Here is a 16,159-nt window from a genome sequence, read left to right as displayed (position 1 = left end):
GAGTATTCATTTCAACTTGTGCGTTGCAAGATATCCAGTCCCACGAAGAATGATTGCAACGATTCAAAAAGAATTCGATAAATCGCCCTCGATGCTCAACGCAAAAACAAAAAGTTAAAGGCCGGACGGGATTTGAACCCGCGACCGCTAGATGAAACTCCAGTTCACGACCTCGAAGTCTAGAATGCTACCACTGCAACACCGGCCCATGCTTTTTTGGACAGCTGGCAAATATATATACTTGCTCTTACAAGGGCTGAACCGATTCGCCGGTCAGGATAGCATACTTTCATTTGAGACGTTTCTCAGAGTGAGACTTCACCCACAGTATGTTGACAACTGCAGTCTGTCCCAGATACTCTATACACGAGCACCGAATCCATGTCATGTCATACTATACCATACAGTAACTATATTTCCATCTCTATCTAGATGACCTTCTCAATCAGACAACCCTCCTGCTCCTGTGACATTCTCTACCTCGCTCGACGTGTGGAGAAGACGTTTCACCCCTAACTCTTTGTCATTCAGACTCAGACTTGATTCACGATGAGATCGAAAGTTCATATTTATAGCTTTACAATGGATGTCATAAACGATCATCTTAAACTCCCTCTCTGGCCCATTTCGGATCCTTCAGGGCGGGATTGACCTCTCTTCTATCCTCTCCCACCCACCCACTCGCATCTATCCAACTTGGAAATTGGGGTCTCCCCACCGATGCCAATATAATATTCGCAAATGTCGATTCTGACGCAAAGGGATTGTCTGGTCTAGTCCGAGAGAGGAAAGAACGACCTGATGCCGAGGATCGGATCTGGTTTTAAGGGAGTATCAGCGTGCCTCGCTCATGGCAATCAACCCATGGAAGCTGACCTGTTCGACCGTCGTAAGATTGTGCACGAGCAACTATATTGAGTTCGTCTTCAGTGAAGCCTACCAAAAAAGTCTGCGTGAATGAAGTCTGTCGACTTACCCGTATATGATATGAAAGCAAAAATAACACCGGCCCAATCAAGAAGATTCCGAGCAGGAAACTGACCGCAGCTCCAGGCGAATTCTGCAGCGCTTTCCCGAACGAGACATGATCGTGATGGCAAAGCAGAGAGAAGTGCACGGCGGAAAAGATGACGATATAGATATCCGAGATAGCCTGCAGAGGGGAAAATTTCAGTACCATACCCAGCCGAATGCTTCGCTAGTACTCACTGCGGAAATGAGAAGCACAAGAAAGGAAAAGTAGTTGCGCTTTCCGACGCATGTGTGAAGATAAGAGCAATGATGATCTAACATTCTGTCAGCTCGGTCCAGGGTTGATAATCATCGAGTTGACTGATTGCACACCTATTCCATCGACACAATTACCGCACTACTTTGAGTATCAGCTGCTGTCCGAGGAATTGTCGGAACACGTAGCTGACTTACAAGTCGACAGTGACTACTTCTCGGCGGTCTGTAGCTCTGGCAAGTCTCACAATACTTTACCATCATACTGAAAAGCACAGATCAGCTTCTAAGCCTCGAACATGATTTACATTGAGCTCACCGTCCACTCTTAACAGTCAACTCCCGCGGATGAGCCTCCCACCAGTCATTCGCTAAAAAGGACGGGGGATCCAGATCAAGCTTGCGAGGTATTATTCCTGTGTGCTGGAGTCGGCACTGTCTCAATCACGCGACGAATTGAGTGCTCACCTGGATCTCGAAACGCTGAAGCTATCAAAGAGCTAGTTGTCACACCGAATAAATACCTGAGGGTACAATCAGTCCATGACCTCAAGCTGATGGGTGTAGGCAGCCGACCTCGAGACGACACTCACACAAAAATGATCGTCACTGCCACACCACCCCCCTTGGCCAGCCCATATTCTCTCCCATGTCGCCACAACCAAGCTCCTGTCGTACCGAGCCAAACACCTGATACACCCAACAAAACCACCACGACGAACAACATCGACCAGACAGTATCCCCTCCCGTCATCATTTTCCCAGAAAGGAAGAACGTCGTCAGAGGGTTCTCGAACGTCTCGTATTTCCGCCGTCGACCATATTGTTTGTGAGACAGCTGCGATCGTCGCTTCTCGCTTGTGGACTTTCGATCTTTGTCTCCGGATCCTGATCCATTTCCATTCCCGTGTGATTTCTCGAGTTCCCGACTCCGCGTTCTGTTGACGAGGTCGTCTGAAGATAAGTGAGATAAATGAGTTTGAGGCGGTGTTGGAATATTTGTTATACTATGTCTCGAAGTTCGGCTCCACGCAGAAAACTTGGCTTCTTTCATATGTTCTTCCCCGGCCCGAGAGCCTACTTCACCGTTTCCATCACTGCCAATATCGATAGCCTCATCCAGTGACTTGGGCTGGATGCTTTCCTGTGAACGATGATCTGATATGTGTCCTGTGTGAGCCGGACCAGAGACAGGCTCAGTAGCCTTAGACGTGCGGTCCTTCACTGTCGATGGCTTAGCCCGCTCTTTCTTCTCAAGACGGATGGCCGAAGCTGGTTTCTTAGGGGAGAGGAAGCCTCTAGGAGTGGGTAGAGGGACAGCCGAAGGTGAAGGAGACGTTGGGACGGCAGAATCAGCAGTGCCGGGTCTGGAGGAAGTAGAGCGCACACGGGATCTCGTCTTGTCTGTGGGCCGAGATGAAGACGATGTTTGCTGGCTGGCTGAGCCGCTTGGAGGTGAAGTGGATCGGACGCCGTACTAAAGCAATCATGTCAGAGCTATCCCCACTGGCCCTTGTTTCACGACCGCGCTCACGAAACTCATTGTACCCTCCAAACTCTCACGTCTTTGCAGACTCTGCCTTTCCGAGACTTGAACACCAGCCTCGTCCGCATTGTTGATCAACTTTACACTGGCTGATCTTGTGGGTAGCGCCAAGCCAGATGGCCGTCTATCGATGTGCTTACTGATCTCTGTCAACGATGTGCCTTGCCCTTGCATCCTGCCGATGACGAAAGAAGTGAGCGGGTGGAATACACCCCAGCCAGAGAGTCAACGAGGTTAAGTCATCTTCCACAGACGAAAACAACAATCCAGCTGAAACGCCTGGACCTCCTCCATCCCCGGCTGTGACCTCCACTTGCACCTGGGGAAAATAATCCAGATCGACGGTGCCACGTCGACGGAGATATCGGTGATATTGGTGGGGGATATGACTGCTGTGCCTGATGATATCTGATGGGTTGGTTGGGTCGAGTTACTCATGACGAAACCTGAACCACCTGCATTTGAACACGACTTGCATCTTCAATCCGCATCTCCTTCATCTTCCTACACTCTTCGCAACACGACACATCACACAAAATGGGTACGATCACTCCCTCTCGCTCTGTCTCGCGCAGTGGCTGCCCTGAAATGCGCTAATATCGCTAGCTGCCTCAGGAATCTTCAGCCATAACGCCAAGGACGACGTCCTCGTCTCAGCCACTTTTCCCGACTCCAACCCCTTCGGTCGTGAGTTGCGGGTAGTACGACATGGCATGACTTGACCGCTGACGAGGTGTTGCAATCGTGACAGTCGTGGTCAATGGAGAACAAAACGGCCTCTCACTTCACCTCGTCAATTCTGGATCCAAGAACTACACCCTTGTTTCGGCCGCAGCCAGCTACCATGATACCAACAACCACTGGGCTACTGTGAGTTGCTGCTGCAATAGCGTTGACGACGAGAAAGGTTCGAAACGCTCGAAACGCTGATACCCGTTCACACGCGCAGATCAAGAACGCTTCTACACTGAAATACAACGTCCCTCTCGTCGCTGGCTCCAACTTCAGTGCTCCTTTCCAGGTTTACAGCGAGTGAGTAATGAATCCGACTACCGGTCAGTCTGTATTCTGTACTGAATACGCCTGCGCTAGGTTCCGTCCCCAAGAGATCGGTCTCACCGTCTGGGTTGACGTTTCCGAAACCGGCACCAAGGATCTTCACCGGATCACCGCTTTGAACCAGACCGTCTCCGTCGTCGAACCCGCTGCCTCATGGTTTGACCCTCAACTCCTGTTCCTTTACTTCGTCATCACAACCGCTCTCCTCGGTGGTGCTTATGCCGCCTACCAAGCGTTCTTTGTCCCTACTGCCAAGGGTAAGGGAGGCAAGAAAAAGTCAGGTCTCGGAGGATCCAAGAAGGTCAAGGCTATCGTCCCTAAAGAGGGAGCTACCGAATATCCCGACGTCAAGCCTTACGAGGAGGAATGGATTCCCGAGCACCTGTTGAAGAGCAAGCAGACCAAAATGAAGAAGAAGGGAGGTCCAGGCGGTGCCAGCTCTGGTGGAGAGGAGGTCACCAGCGGAGGTGAGGCCAGCGGCACAGAGGGCAAGATCAGGAAGAGAAAGGGAAAGAAGGCGTGATTGTAGGAGGCACATCAAAACGAATGCATAAATTGTAGTCCTGTCGGGCTTTGGTGTTGCCTGAGCGGATTTGCACACTGTATCTAAGCAGCACACGAGCTGATACGTCTTTTCATGGCAGTCAAATAAGCCGGATCCAGTGTGGTAACCGTGGGAGACTCGTCATCACGTGCTGTCGAATCGCTCAGAAAGTTGCCGCTTGGTCGTTGACTTTGTCCCACCAATTTCTCACCGCTCATCGATCTACGTTTGTGCACCTGATCTCTCAATCACTCACCGTGTCAAAACCACTCTCATCATGTCATTCCGTGCCGTTCGTCCTCTTTTCCGAGCTTCTGTCAATATCGCCGGTGCACGACGAGCTGGACCCGCCCTAGTACCTCTTGCCGTGCGCGCGTTCGGCTCCACTCCTCGCCGACTTGGCAGTGGTGAGAGTGAGTCCTGTGTTTTCTATTTGCGGAATGATGGTGCACAACGTGCTTCAACTAGATACTGATCGCTCTTCATGTCTATGCTGATATCTCCGTCTGCGCCAGCCGACTCCAACCTCGCTTCTGCGCTTGCTGCCGAACACAAATTCGAGCTTGAGAACGCTGCTCAAATCCCCGAGACTCCCGCTTTCATCGAACAGTTCAAGACTCAGGGTATCTGGGATATCGAGGATGTGCCGGGGTCAGACGATGTGACCATCACCAGAAAGTTTGGAAATGAGACGTGAGTTAGACAACGATGCGGTCGGTCTTTCAGTGTTTCAAGCTTCTTTTGACGGAAAAGCGTCCTTGCCTCAACTAAGCTTGCTTTCGACCTTACAATTGCTTGCCCAATAGACGGCTGTGGCTGACCATCCAACCGTGATCATCGACAGTATCAAACTCACCTTCCAGATCTCCGACCTGGACTCCAACTCATTCAACGATCCCGCCTTCCCCACCTCATCCACCGACCCTGCAGCCTCAGCCGAAGAGATAGACCCAGAAACATCCGAAGGTCCGGCGTCCATCGCCTGTTCGCTGGTCATCACCAAGTCTGCGACTCCTGGTGCTCTCATGGTAGATCTGGAGACATGTGACGAAGGGTTCGAGATCACCAATGTTGCTGTTTATGAGAAGAACTTGGCGGAGGCCAAGGGTGCTGAAGGCGATTGGGAGAGGAGGTCAAAATACATGGGACCACGTGAGTGTCAAGACGTCTCTGCTGTACGATCGGATGAGGAATATGAGGAACAAGCTTCAAGATGAACAGTCGACTTCTGCATTCAAGTGCAACTGAAACTGCAGACCAAAGACATCCATACTGACTTTCTTATCGCGGCAGAATTCGACCACCTCGATCAAGCTGTCCAAGAGGCCTTCGGAGCTTACCTCGCCGAGCGAGGCGTTGACGAGGCGTTGGGTGAGTAGGCTCCTGCAATCATCATGGTTGTACAGCTGATGAAACGCTCCTTGCAGCCGACTTTGTCCTGTCCTATTCTGAGCACAAGGAGCAGAAGGTAAGTCTGAACTTCGGACACATATCATTCGCGTGCGCTGATCTGATGTACTATCAAAGGACTACGTCTCATGGTTGGACCAGGTTAGAGGCTTTGTTGAGCAATAACGTGGTAGTGTTGTGGGATAATGTTCAGTGGAAACCTATGCAGCACTCCTCACATGTGCATGACTTCGTCACACACTGGGTTTCTTCGACTGCACACATTTCTCGGCTTCGATTTGGGAACCCTGTACAACGATGGAAAGATCCGATGGGAAAATGCCACAGGACTTTCACTCCGTAATCCACTTCCGATTTACTCTACAAATCTAGCGCGGGGTCAGACTACACTCATCGCCGCGCTTTCACTACAATCGCTGTACTCATCGCCACGCCGACAATGCCAAGAGCATCCGCGAGTAGTCTCTATCACAGCCGATGTTACAAGCTACGGCCTGTGCACGTGTCACGAGACCTGAGACGGAATACGCCCAATCTCCATACCATGACCATGACTTCGGTCAAATGACACTGCCTCGGTCGTCTCCGCCGATGCCCGCGGTCATGTCTTACGTTATCTACTCCAGATCTAGGAATGGGATGGGATGGGGATCCCCGTCGGTTCCGATACGTATGCAAGGCGGCAGGCTGCACTGATAGGGTGGTTGTGGTAGTAGATATGGAATGGCCGCCGGATTCAGGACTGGGTTACGACGCCGAGATATGACTTCTGGTTTTTGGTACGTGGTCAATTGGAAAGGGGAAGGGGAAGGGCTGGAAGATGTCCTCGGCCGGGGTCGGCGATGGGCCAAGACCACCTAGTCCTTCCCAGCTATGCTGTGAGTTGGTGAGTAGATAATCGTCCCATACGATTGATTCTCGGGCGTATGCTGTGTATCGGGGAACTGTCAAAGTAAGCAGATGGCACCAGAGTAGCGATGATGAGCATCATATGCACGTTGTGAAGAACGATAGCCTTGGTATGGATGGATAAGGAAACAGGTCTGGTAATGTGGAGGATGTATCACTGTGGAATCTCCGCTTGACAATAAAATAATAAAATAATGATATTGATGGGAGCTCACGGGCTAGGTAACATACCCGGCCCACACCGGTGTATATTTTTCGTGCCATGCTGAATCAGCCTTACTCAGCCGCGGAGAGTGAATGAGTAAGATCTGAATCGTATGTTGCGTGCCAAGTAGGTCCCCGCATGAGCCGAAGAGCACGTATGTATAACCTACTCGTACAGTTACAGTTCATTGCGCGGGGCCGTTATCGCCTACGACACGTAATCTGCTTTGTCAGCGATTCATGATGCAGAGCAGTAGTAGTCCATGTCCCCAGTTCCGCGGTCAGAGCGGGCATTCAGCAATAGCAATAGCGCGATAGAACCGTTCCTGACCGATTGAAAATCTCAACTCGGCCTCCGTGCGGCGTCCATGGTCGCGCGGCGCGGCACACGTTTCTCAACTTCGGCCATGATAGTTACTCACCGTTATTTTCTTTTTATTTTGGTTGTTGAGTCAGGCCTGCTTCGGTGAGTAAGCGTTTTAGTCAGACCGCCGTGACCGTGACCGTGGACATGGTGAGATTGTATCCGTGCTCGGTCCAGATGATACGTCGACGGTGATGATGATGCATATATATAACATGACCTCTTTATCGTTCGGACCATACCATCCCCCCCTTTCCCCTTTCTTCATCACGAAAGGAACGACACCACTCTGATCAGATAAGATCAATAGCGAGTACAACATCACATCGCATCGCATCACATCATGTCCACAATGACAAGTCCACGACCATCCACTCCTTTCCCTTACACACATACCTTGACCCACGGTCACCATGGCTCATACTTCCACTTGAGCCCTCAGCCCCACGCATACACATCCCAACCGATCCACTTCCACATGCCGGCTCTGCCGTCACCCACACCACCCTCGCTGCTCAAGCGACAGTCCTCTTCGGGGAGTAACACCGGTCGACACGGATCCGTGTCCTCGACGGCATCGTCGTCTTCGAGCACTGGCAGTACTGCCAGCGCAGTCACGCCTAGCTCACCGAGATTGATGGCGCCCGCACCTAGAAGGATCAGTTCTACTCGATCTTCCATCTCTTCTTCCTCAGCCTCAATCTCATCACCGCCTATGCCTACCACCCCAACCCTCTCTTCGCCCTCGGCACCACCCCCGACGCCACTGTCATTGCCGCCTCCAGCACATTCACACAAGTCGATGCAAGTGATTTCCGAGCTGGACCACCCGGACCTGGATCTGGGATTCAGCTACGATCCATTCTCCACGACCCTCCTCTCCGGCGAGGAAATCGCCACGTTGCCTTATCTCTCTCCTCTGGATGAGAAGGAAGAGAAGATGGAGAGACCGATCAGACCGAAACTCAAGAGAAGAGATACTCCAAGACCGAAGACCACCACTCTTGGTAGTCTCAGAATGTCAGGGATGGTCGCCTCACATGATCATGTGAACGACCAAGAATATCGAGACGCCGAAGAAAGGAAGGTGTTGAGAAGTGTCATTGATGGTGGCTCTTGGGTGATCCTGGTTTAGGGCAACGAGTTTGCAAATTGTACTGTTCTTTTGGGGGTTTGAGAAAGACGGCGATGTCTTATACGAGTGCCTTTTGACGGCTTAATAGTTGTACTTTCTATACCGATACGATCCCTTCTCAATACGAATGCGAAGTGGTAATGAAGTTCATGATCCCAATGGCTCAAGGCTGGTCTATATACCACTGACAGCGACACTTTCATATCAATGCTAGTGACACGGATTGGGACAAAACCTGACACGACTCAAAACCACTCATCACCCCATCCACCATTTCCTAGACCAGCCAGTCCCGTTCCCTCCATAAGCGTCCGTCGTAGACTTCCAATCCTGCACAGCGGGACTGTCCCCAGTCCACATGCCCGTTCTCGAAACTTCCTGCATGCCCAACATATTGAGAGCGGTGTCACCTTTCTGCGTCGAAGGGGTCGATATAGTCTGGGCGGACGGACCATCCAACACCAAAGCGATTGCACGACCAGGTGTAGGCGGTGTAGGTGGACGAGGTGTCAAAGCGCTATCTTGAAGGTTTGTCGACGCAGTCGTGGAGCCGAAAGACGATCTGGTACCAAGCGGGAATTGCATCTTGTGGACGGATGCGTAGCCTTCGATCAACGAAACTATCTCGCGCCAATCTGTCATTTTGCCTGGACCTAGTGACAGACACGCAGGCAGTCAGTGACCGTTAAAAACCCATGACACAGGGCAAACAGCCCACCTTCATCACCACAAGCGAGCTTTCCAGCCCCTTGAGGCCCTGAGACGAGATATCCGAGTTCTTCCTGGATCACTTTCAGATGTCTGGCCGTGAAAGGATGTTCATACATGTGCGTGTTCATGGCTGGGCAGAGTATGACCGGTGTGAAAGGTGATAAGGCTCGAAGCAACGATGTCTAGTTGAATAAACGAGTCAGAAAGTCGGCTTCGCGCCAGTGCGGTATCATCACAGATCGACGCACCGCTAAGCTGTCACAGATCCCACCTGCAATCTTCGCCAACATGTCGGCGGAACAAGGAGCAACGACGACGAGATCTGCCCAACGACGAAGCTGTGCGGGTGAAACACTGTCAGAAGTTAATTTCGGGGCAGGACATACGGCGCACTTACTTCTATGTGCAGTATCGGATCTCCCACCTTTTTCCAGTCCTTGATGCAGGTAGGTAAGTCACAAACGAGACCCAAAGTTGTTTACAGACTGATCCCCACTCACGGACCACTCATCCTCGTCCGTCCACACCCTTACGCCCACCTCTTCCGCATGCGAGTCGCCGTTCTCCACACGCTGAGATCCGTCCAAAGCTTGGCGTACTGATTGGTCTATGGCGTCTTGGGTGTAGAAAGCAGATGACGCTCTTGTAGTCACGACCTGAACATCGGTATAAGGTGACTAAGCAACCGTCCGTGCCACACGTCAGCGCCCGTACTGCCTCAACTTGATGTATGTCTGACAAAAGGGGATGCATGATGACGCTCAATGATCGCTTACTTTGACCAGAGCTCCCACGATATCAGGCGCCTTGATACTGGCCACACTCCCACTGGTGATCAATACCACTCGGAAGATACCATCGCTGGTATCTTCCGGCTTGTGCTGCGCTGAGACGAAAGGTCTTCTGGGCTTGATGCGTGAACAAGATGGACCCGCGTGTGCGTCGTAAGGATAGTTAGACTGCATGGTGTAATAACGCCCCGTGATGCTCCGATACAATGCCCCGGAATGTCAAGACGCTGTGGGTCGTCTTCTGCCGTCGTTGTCGTTACGCGAGGTAGAGGAACGCAGTCCCAGGGTTCGAATGAGGGGGAAGAACAGTCAAGAATTCGGTAGTGGTGGCGAGTGGACTGGACGAGAATGTCCGAGAATGACCACGTGGATTCTAGCAGCTTCCCTCTCTCCCAATGACGGTCAGTCCAATGCGGGGTCTCCCGACACTGACATCCCTCTCTGCCATCTATAAAACACCCCTCGGTGACCATGATACGTATCCCTCTCTCTTTCTTCGCGACCAAATAACCAATACAGACACGATCACGAGCGACACTACAACATGGATAACTTTACAGACAAGTCTTCAGAGGTCTTGAAGGCCTCTATGGACAAGGCCGAGGAGATGGCCAACTCTCAAGGTATGTGACTTTCTCATCTGTCTTGTGACGAGGGTTTTTGGTTCTGAGAGCGTTGTAGCTGACATTTGTCTTCCTCAGTCCACCCTCTTCACCTGGTCTCAGTACTGTGGGAAGAACCTGAGGCTGGGCCATCATCAGCACCCACACCACCCACACTTCTCAAAGCCGCCCTCGAGCATGTCGGCGGTAACCCTACACTTTTCAACCGGGCACTGATGCACAAACTCAATCGACTTCCCGTGGTGGACCCAGCACCTTCTCCTCCTCTTCCATTTGCCAACTCCTTCCACGCCGTCCTTCGAGAAGCCCAGAAACTGCAAAAAGAGCAGAACGACCAGTTCGTCGCTATCGATCACCTCATACTGGCGCTTTTGCATACCGACGCTTCCGAGATGAAGGAGCTGTTGAAGGGTACCGGAGCGGAACCTAAAGCGTTAGAGGCGGAAGTCAGGAGGAAGAGAGGAGGCAGGAAGGTCGACAGCAAAGGTGCTGAAGGCCAATTTGACGCTCTTAATAAATGTGAGTTTCGCCATTTCGACAATTTCAGACCTCCACCGAACCCGAGCTGACATTCCACATAGATTGTGTCGACCTCACAGCCCTCGCTGAACAAGGCAAACTCGACCCCGTCATCGGACGAGACAATGAAATTCGACGAGTCATTCGTATCCTCTCAAGAAGAACAAAGGGCAACCCTGTCCTTATCGGTGAACCGGGTGTCGGTAAAACAGCCATTGCCGAAGGTCTGGCACAACGTATCGTCGACCGAGATGTTCCTGCCAGCTTGCTCAGTCGACTCTTAGCGCTCGATATGGGTGCTTTGATGGCTGGTGCAAAGTACAAGGGAGAATACGAAGAGCGAGTCAAAGCTGTCCTCAGCGAGGTGGAAAAATCAGGTGACGAGGGTACCCAAATCATCCTCTTCATCGATGAAATCCACCTCATCATGGCCGGAAAGGACTCGAGTGGAGGTATGGATGCCGCGAACCTGCTCAAACCGATGTTGGCAAGAGGTAAATTGAAGGTCATCGGTGCGACAACATTGAACGAATACCGAGAATACATCGAAAAGGACTCGGCGTTCGAGCGAAGATTCGCCCAAGTCATCGTTGATGAACCTTCTGTTCCAGACACGGTCGCAAGTAAGTCGCACACATCTACTCATACATCGTAGAAATCTATGCTGACAGCTCTCGACAGTCATGCGAGGTATTCGAGAAAAGTACGAAACACATCACGGTGTCCGGATAATGGACTCTGCGTTGGTACTCGCCGCTCAACTTGCCAAGCAGTATCTTACCGCGCGAAGGTTGCCCGATTCCGCTATCGATCTTCTGGACGAGTCAGCAAGTGCGGTTAAGGTCGCTCGTGAAACCCGACCGGAAGCTATCGATGAGCTCGAGAGGAAGAAATTGGGTCTTGAAGTCGAGGTGCACGCCTTGGAAAGAGAGAAGGATGAAGCTTCCAAGGAGCGATTGGAGACGGCTAAGAAAGCGATTGCGGATGTTGAGGACCAGCTGGGTCCATTGAAGCGAGAGTATGAGAATGAGAAGCATCTCGGCGATCAGGTCCACGATCTGAGAAGGAAGATCGATGAACTGAGAGCAAAGGCGGATGAAGCGGAAAGAAGGTGAGTATAAAAGAGGCCACCGGGTGCCCGAGCACCAGCTGACCTCATGCATAGGTACGACCTCGCGACAGCCGCGGATATCCGCTACCACTCAATCCCTCAGCGAGAACAGAAGCTTCGAGAACTCGAGGAGAAAGAAGCTGAGCGAGGTTCCGGACAACAAGTCACCCCCGAGATGATCGCCGAGGTCGTCGGTCGTTGGACCGGTATCCCCGTTTCTCGACTTGTCGAGACTGAAAAGACGAAGCTTCTTCGACTTGAGAAGCTCATTTCGAAGAAGGTCATTGGTCAACCCGAAGCTGTCAGGGCTGTCGCCAACGCTATTCGGCTCAACCGCTCAGGTCTGTCGAACCAAAATAGACCTATCGCATCGTTCTTACTCGTCGGTCCTTCCGGTACTGGTAAAACCTTACTTGCCAAGACTCTCGCCGGTGTCATGTTCAACAGCGAAGATGCCATGGTCCGTATCGATGCTTCCGAATATTCCGAAAAGCACTCAATCTCAAGGCTGATCGGTGCGGGTCCTGGTTACATTGGACACGAGTCTGGTGGTCAGCTCACCGAAGCCGTTCGACGAAAACCCTATTCTCTTATTCTGATCGACGAAATCGAAAAGGCCGCAAGGGAGTTCCACCAGCTTTTCCTGCAAGTCCTTGACGACGGTCGACTTACCGACGGTAAAGGTCGTGTGGTCGACTTCCGAAACACTATCATCATGATGACTTCAAACGTCGGATCAGTGTACCTGAACGAGAACCCATCCGAAGGCGCTGTTGCCCCTGAAGTCCGACAAAAGGTCAATGGTGCCATCGCTCAGACCTTCCCTCCCGAGTTCATCAACCGAATCGACGACATCATCCTTTACAGATCGCTCAGCCGTGCTGACATCCGAAAGGTGGTGGACGTAAGGTTGAAGGAAATCCAAACCAGATTGGACGATAACAATCGCAAGGTCAAGTTGGCAGTTGATGACTCTGCGTGCGAGTGGTTGGCACAAGCAGGTTATTCACGTGAGTATATTACTGGTCTGGCCATTCAGTATCACAGTATGCTGACGATATTTTCCTTGCTCTCACAGCTTCTTATGGGGCTCGACCAATGGCACGTCTCATCCAGACCGAAATCCTCAATCCGCTCTCCCGACTGCTACTTCAAGCGCGAGTGCGTGATGGTGAGACTGCACATGTCACTGCGGACCTGAGGAAGAATCGATTGGTGGTCATTCCCAATCACGAGGCGGATGTGACTCAGCCTGACGATAGTGATGAAGACGACAGCATGGACATTGAGGTAGAGGAGATGGATTGAGAGGCGGACTGGACTGTAGGCAGATACATAGGACACTATTAAGTAGAGAGTAGCATCAAGCATGGTCCATCAGAGAACGCAGTAGCCCGTACATAATTTGAGCTTACAAAGAAGTATGATCATCACGACATGAATGTATTGATCGAATTGGGGAAGAAGGCTGAAACTGTTGCGGGAAGCATAGGAAATTACGTATGGGGGACTCGGGGTTATTGATTCTACGAGTAAGTCAGTTGTCACCCTGTCTCTCGGCCCCTGTGGGTGATGCGAAGTTGGCTTGGCCGCAGTGGAGAAAAGGGCTCGTCATCATCACGTTCGAAACAGGAACTTGCAACAACAGCGCAGTAGTAGTAGTAGGGGTAGCAGCAGTCCTGTACTTGGCACTTGACCACGTAAAACGTACAGCAGCAGCAGTATGCATGAGACAGAGGTGCATGTGCATTCCAGTGCCAGAGGGGTTTTTTCCTCCGGTATTTCGACTGGTACTGCTTGTTGCACCGCATTGGTTGATTAGTGACTAACTATTTACATGGGACTCGTCTGTCCTCGACAACAAGTTATCTTTGACTGTTCTTCATCATCATCGAACATCGTTGTGACACCCACAAAGCTACCATCACAACCTCAAGAGTCAGCCCTGTCTCTATCCAATCCTAATCTTTGTCCCGTCTATACGATACGATGCACGTCCGATCTGCTCTCATAGCTCTCGTAGCCACCACCTCGTCTGCTGTTGCGTGAGTCGTCCACCACCTTGTGCTACTAGCACAAATCACCCATCGATCGTACACAGACTACCCCGCTGACAACCCTTCGTCTCCATCTCTAGCCTCTCTACGTGAGTTCTGAGGATCTTCACGATCACTCCATCCTCTCAATCAGCTCTCGCTGACCACTAGATGTTTGTTTGGAATAGCGGATGCACCGGTCAGATTGGTGGATTGGCGCTTGGTGATCTCGGTAACTGTTTACGGTTGACGAATCTGTTGCCTGTCTTGGGAGTGCGTAGAGTGATAGTCTCATTGAGCTCTCCTTCTCCACTTCTCCTCGCACAGGTCATTCTTGAAATACCGACAAACTTCTCCCGCCTTGTCCACAACCCTCTTCTCGCCTCTGCACCTTCCTCTCCCTCTCTGCCGCTCATCTTGCCTCATACTGCTCACACTGACATCTTATACCGAACCCACCTCCACATAGGCATCCGGCTCAATCGTTCCCGCATTGAACACCTACCTCGCCTCGCTTTGTTCCTCCGACACACCCACATGTTCCAACGCGACCCTCTCGTCCGCCCAATCCTCCCTCACCTCAGACTGCGCGTCCGATATCTCGGGCGGCGGGACCAACGCTGCTGAGGTGGGTGCGTTGGTCACACTCATCCATGATTATCCTCAGGTCTATGCAGCTGCTTGTTCGAGGAATTCGACGTGAGTGGACGTGGACTAATATGATTGGCAGTGAATCTATCCTTCTTTGTTCGTCGTCAATCCTTATGTCCCGGTCCCTCGCCCTTTGTCGCTCGGAGTAAGGTTACTACTGTGACAATCCGGTCTCTGCGTTGAGGAGCTTTTCGTCGTCTTTCGTACGCCCCTCCGTGCGCATGCTTGGTTGTCTGCACCCCAACATGCCCTTCATTGTTGTCGTGCGATTGAAGTGCGTTGGGTACTGACAATCCTTGTCCCATTGCAGCACCGGAGACTACTGCCTCTCATCCACCCTCTCGACGATTCAGAACACCACTGGCACCGAAATCTCCGTCAGCTTCGTCACGGGTCTTCTGTCAGGCAGCAACTCTTCCACCTCGTCCCTCCAGCAGGTGTTCCAAAGCGGAGGTCTCTGCACCCAATGTGTTTCTGGGTGAGTCATTGCGTTCTCTGGTATCAGTCTCCAGCTGATGGTTCCTTCCTCACTGTGCTTCAGCCTCTACTACGAGGCTCTTCAGGCGAATTCTAGTATTGCTGGCAGTACCATCGGGCAAGGATTGACTTCTACTTGTGGGGCGGAGTTCGGAAGTGAGTTGAGACATTTGAAGACATCGTGATGTCGAAGCTCAAGTCTGCCTTTCTGCTTTCCCTAGCGACCGCACCCAATACAACAAGCACGAACACTGCCAACACCACCACATCTTCTACACCTGCCAGTAGCTCTGCCGCCTCTTCTGGATTCGTCGCCGCTCCCTTTGCTGGACTCGCCAACACCGCCATGATCTCCGGTTCACTGCTCGGTGCGGTGCTTCTCGGTGCGGTTGCTGTCCTGTAATCGACAATTGCTCAAGTATCTGAATTACCACAACAACAGAAAGCATGGCGCTCAGAAGGTCGAGTCGACAAAGTCATGGGGAAGGTGACAAAGGACAATTACGTTGCAAGTGAACGGTATCTACAATGTATCGATGTATCATCAAACATGACATGACATAGTAGGGTAACCTCCCCCACGCGTCAAGTTGATCGTGATGACTGATGTTGTACGACTTGTCCTTGATGGCTTGGAGTGAATCACCGGAAGGAATTTCCCTACTGATTGTTCGAGGCGGTGTGACCGCGTCTGAAGGAAAAGCGGCAGATGAAAGGTCAATTCTTTGTATCGCACAAGCTTCCTTTCTTCTATCGGTCAGCAGAACGGTTCATGACCAACTGGCCCGGGCATCCTTTGCAAGTCCGCTCCGTGGGCGCGAGGCCGTTTTCGGGTATCCCTT

The 16,159-nt window shown here is 51.6% G+C and overlaps 7 protein-coding genes and 1 non-coding gene across 8 annotated transcripts; 5 read left to right on the top strand and 3 right to left on the bottom strand.

The window, feature by feature from the left end:
* Positions 1 to 117: 117 nt before the first annotated feature.
* IAR55_001681 lies at positions 118 to 208 on the bottom strand. Its single transcript has one exon. It is a non-coding gene; the product is annotated as a tRNA-OTHER (tRNA).
* Positions 209 to 604: 396 nt separating this feature from the next.
* Positions 605 to 2,947, bottom strand: IAR55_001680 (uncharacterized protein; the record flags this gene model as incomplete). Its single annotated transcript, XM_066944805.1, has 10 exons — positions 605 to 817; positions 877 to 909; positions 977 to 1,153; positions 1,210 to 1,286; positions 1,345 to 1,369; positions 1,426 to 1,492; positions 1,547 to 1,643; positions 1,696 to 1,751; positions 1,821 to 2,704; positions 2,762 to 2,947. The coding sequence occupies 10 exons, from the start codon at positions 2,945 to 2,947 to the stop codon at positions 605 to 607; spliced, it is 1,815 nt and encodes a 604-aa protein (XP_066804728.1).
* A 363-nt stretch (positions 2,948 to 3,310) lies between these two features.
* IAR55_001679 (uncharacterized protein) lies at positions 3,311 to 4,355 on the top strand (the record flags this gene model as incomplete). Its single annotated transcript, XM_066944804.1, has 5 exons — positions 3,311 to 3,314; positions 3,389 to 3,460; positions 3,525 to 3,643; positions 3,723 to 3,805; positions 3,866 to 4,355. 5 exons carry the CDS (start codon positions 3,311 to 3,313, stop codon positions 4,353 to 4,355), a joined length of 768 nt encoding a protein of 255 aa, XP_066804727.1.
* Positions 4,356 to 4,653: 298 nt separating this feature from the next.
* Positions 4,654 to 5,951, top strand: IAR55_001678 (uncharacterized protein; the record flags this gene model as incomplete). The annotated part of the gene is made up of 6 exons (XM_066944803.1): positions 4,654 to 4,789; positions 4,892 to 5,069; positions 5,221 to 5,528; positions 5,670 to 5,747; positions 5,804 to 5,844; positions 5,904 to 5,951. 6 exons carry the CDS (start codon positions 4,654 to 4,656, stop codon positions 5,949 to 5,951), a joined length of 789 nt encoding a protein of 262 aa, XP_066804726.1.
* Positions 5,952 to 7,606: 1,655 nt separating this feature from the next.
* On the top strand, positions 7,607 to 8,398 carry IAR55_001677 (uncharacterized protein; the record flags this gene model as incomplete). The annotated part of the gene is made up of 1 exon (XM_066944802.1): positions 7,607 to 8,398. The coding sequence occupies one exon, from the start codon at positions 7,607 to 7,609 to the stop codon at positions 8,396 to 8,398; it is 792 nt and encodes a 263-aa protein (XP_066804725.1).
* Positions 8,399 to 8,656: 258 nt separating this feature from the next.
* Positions 8,657 to 10,074, bottom strand: IAR55_001676 (uncharacterized protein; the record flags this gene model as incomplete). The annotated part of the gene is made up of 6 exons (XM_066944801.1): positions 8,657 to 9,051; positions 9,117 to 9,291; positions 9,358 to 9,447; positions 9,507 to 9,545; positions 9,610 to 9,786; positions 9,886 to 10,074. The coding sequence occupies 6 exons, from the start codon at positions 10,072 to 10,074 to the stop codon at positions 8,657 to 8,659; spliced, it is 1,065 nt and encodes a 354-aa protein (XP_066804724.1).
* A 370-nt stretch (positions 10,075 to 10,444) lies between these two features.
* On the top strand, positions 10,445 to 13,461 carry IAR55_001675 (uncharacterized protein; the record flags this gene model as incomplete). The annotated part of the gene is made up of 6 exons (XM_066944800.1): positions 10,445 to 10,523; positions 10,602 to 11,042; positions 11,105 to 11,665; positions 11,724 to 12,153; positions 12,208 to 13,163; positions 13,232 to 13,461. 6 exons carry the CDS (start codon positions 10,445 to 10,447, stop codon positions 13,459 to 13,461), a joined length of 2,697 nt encoding a protein of 898 aa, XP_066804723.1.
* Positions 13,462 to 14,142: 681 nt separating this feature from the next.
* Positions 14,143 to 15,720, top strand: IAR55_001674 (uncharacterized protein; the record flags this gene model as incomplete). Its single annotated transcript, XM_066944799.1, has 7 exons — positions 14,143 to 14,198; positions 14,291 to 14,299; positions 14,378 to 14,462; positions 14,659 to 14,888; positions 15,151 to 15,318; positions 15,382 to 15,473; positions 15,539 to 15,720. The coding sequence occupies 7 exons, from the start codon at positions 14,143 to 14,145 to the stop codon at positions 15,718 to 15,720; spliced, it is 822 nt and encodes a 273-aa protein (XP_066804722.1).
* Between the last annotated feature and the right edge of the window lie 439 nt (positions 15,721 to 16,159).

This window comes from Kwoniella newhampshirensis, chromosome 3, assembly GCF_039105145.1.
Source record: "Kwoniella newhampshirensis strain CBS 13917 chromosome 3, whole genome shotgun sequence".
In the NCBI taxonomy this organism is placed as follows: domain Eukaryota; kingdom Fungi; phylum Basidiomycota; class Tremellomycetes; order Tremellales; family Cryptococcaceae; genus Kwoniella; species Kwoniella newhampshirensis.
Note: the sequence above shows the minus strand (reverse complement) of the source record. Positions and strands in the feature narration are given on the sequence as shown.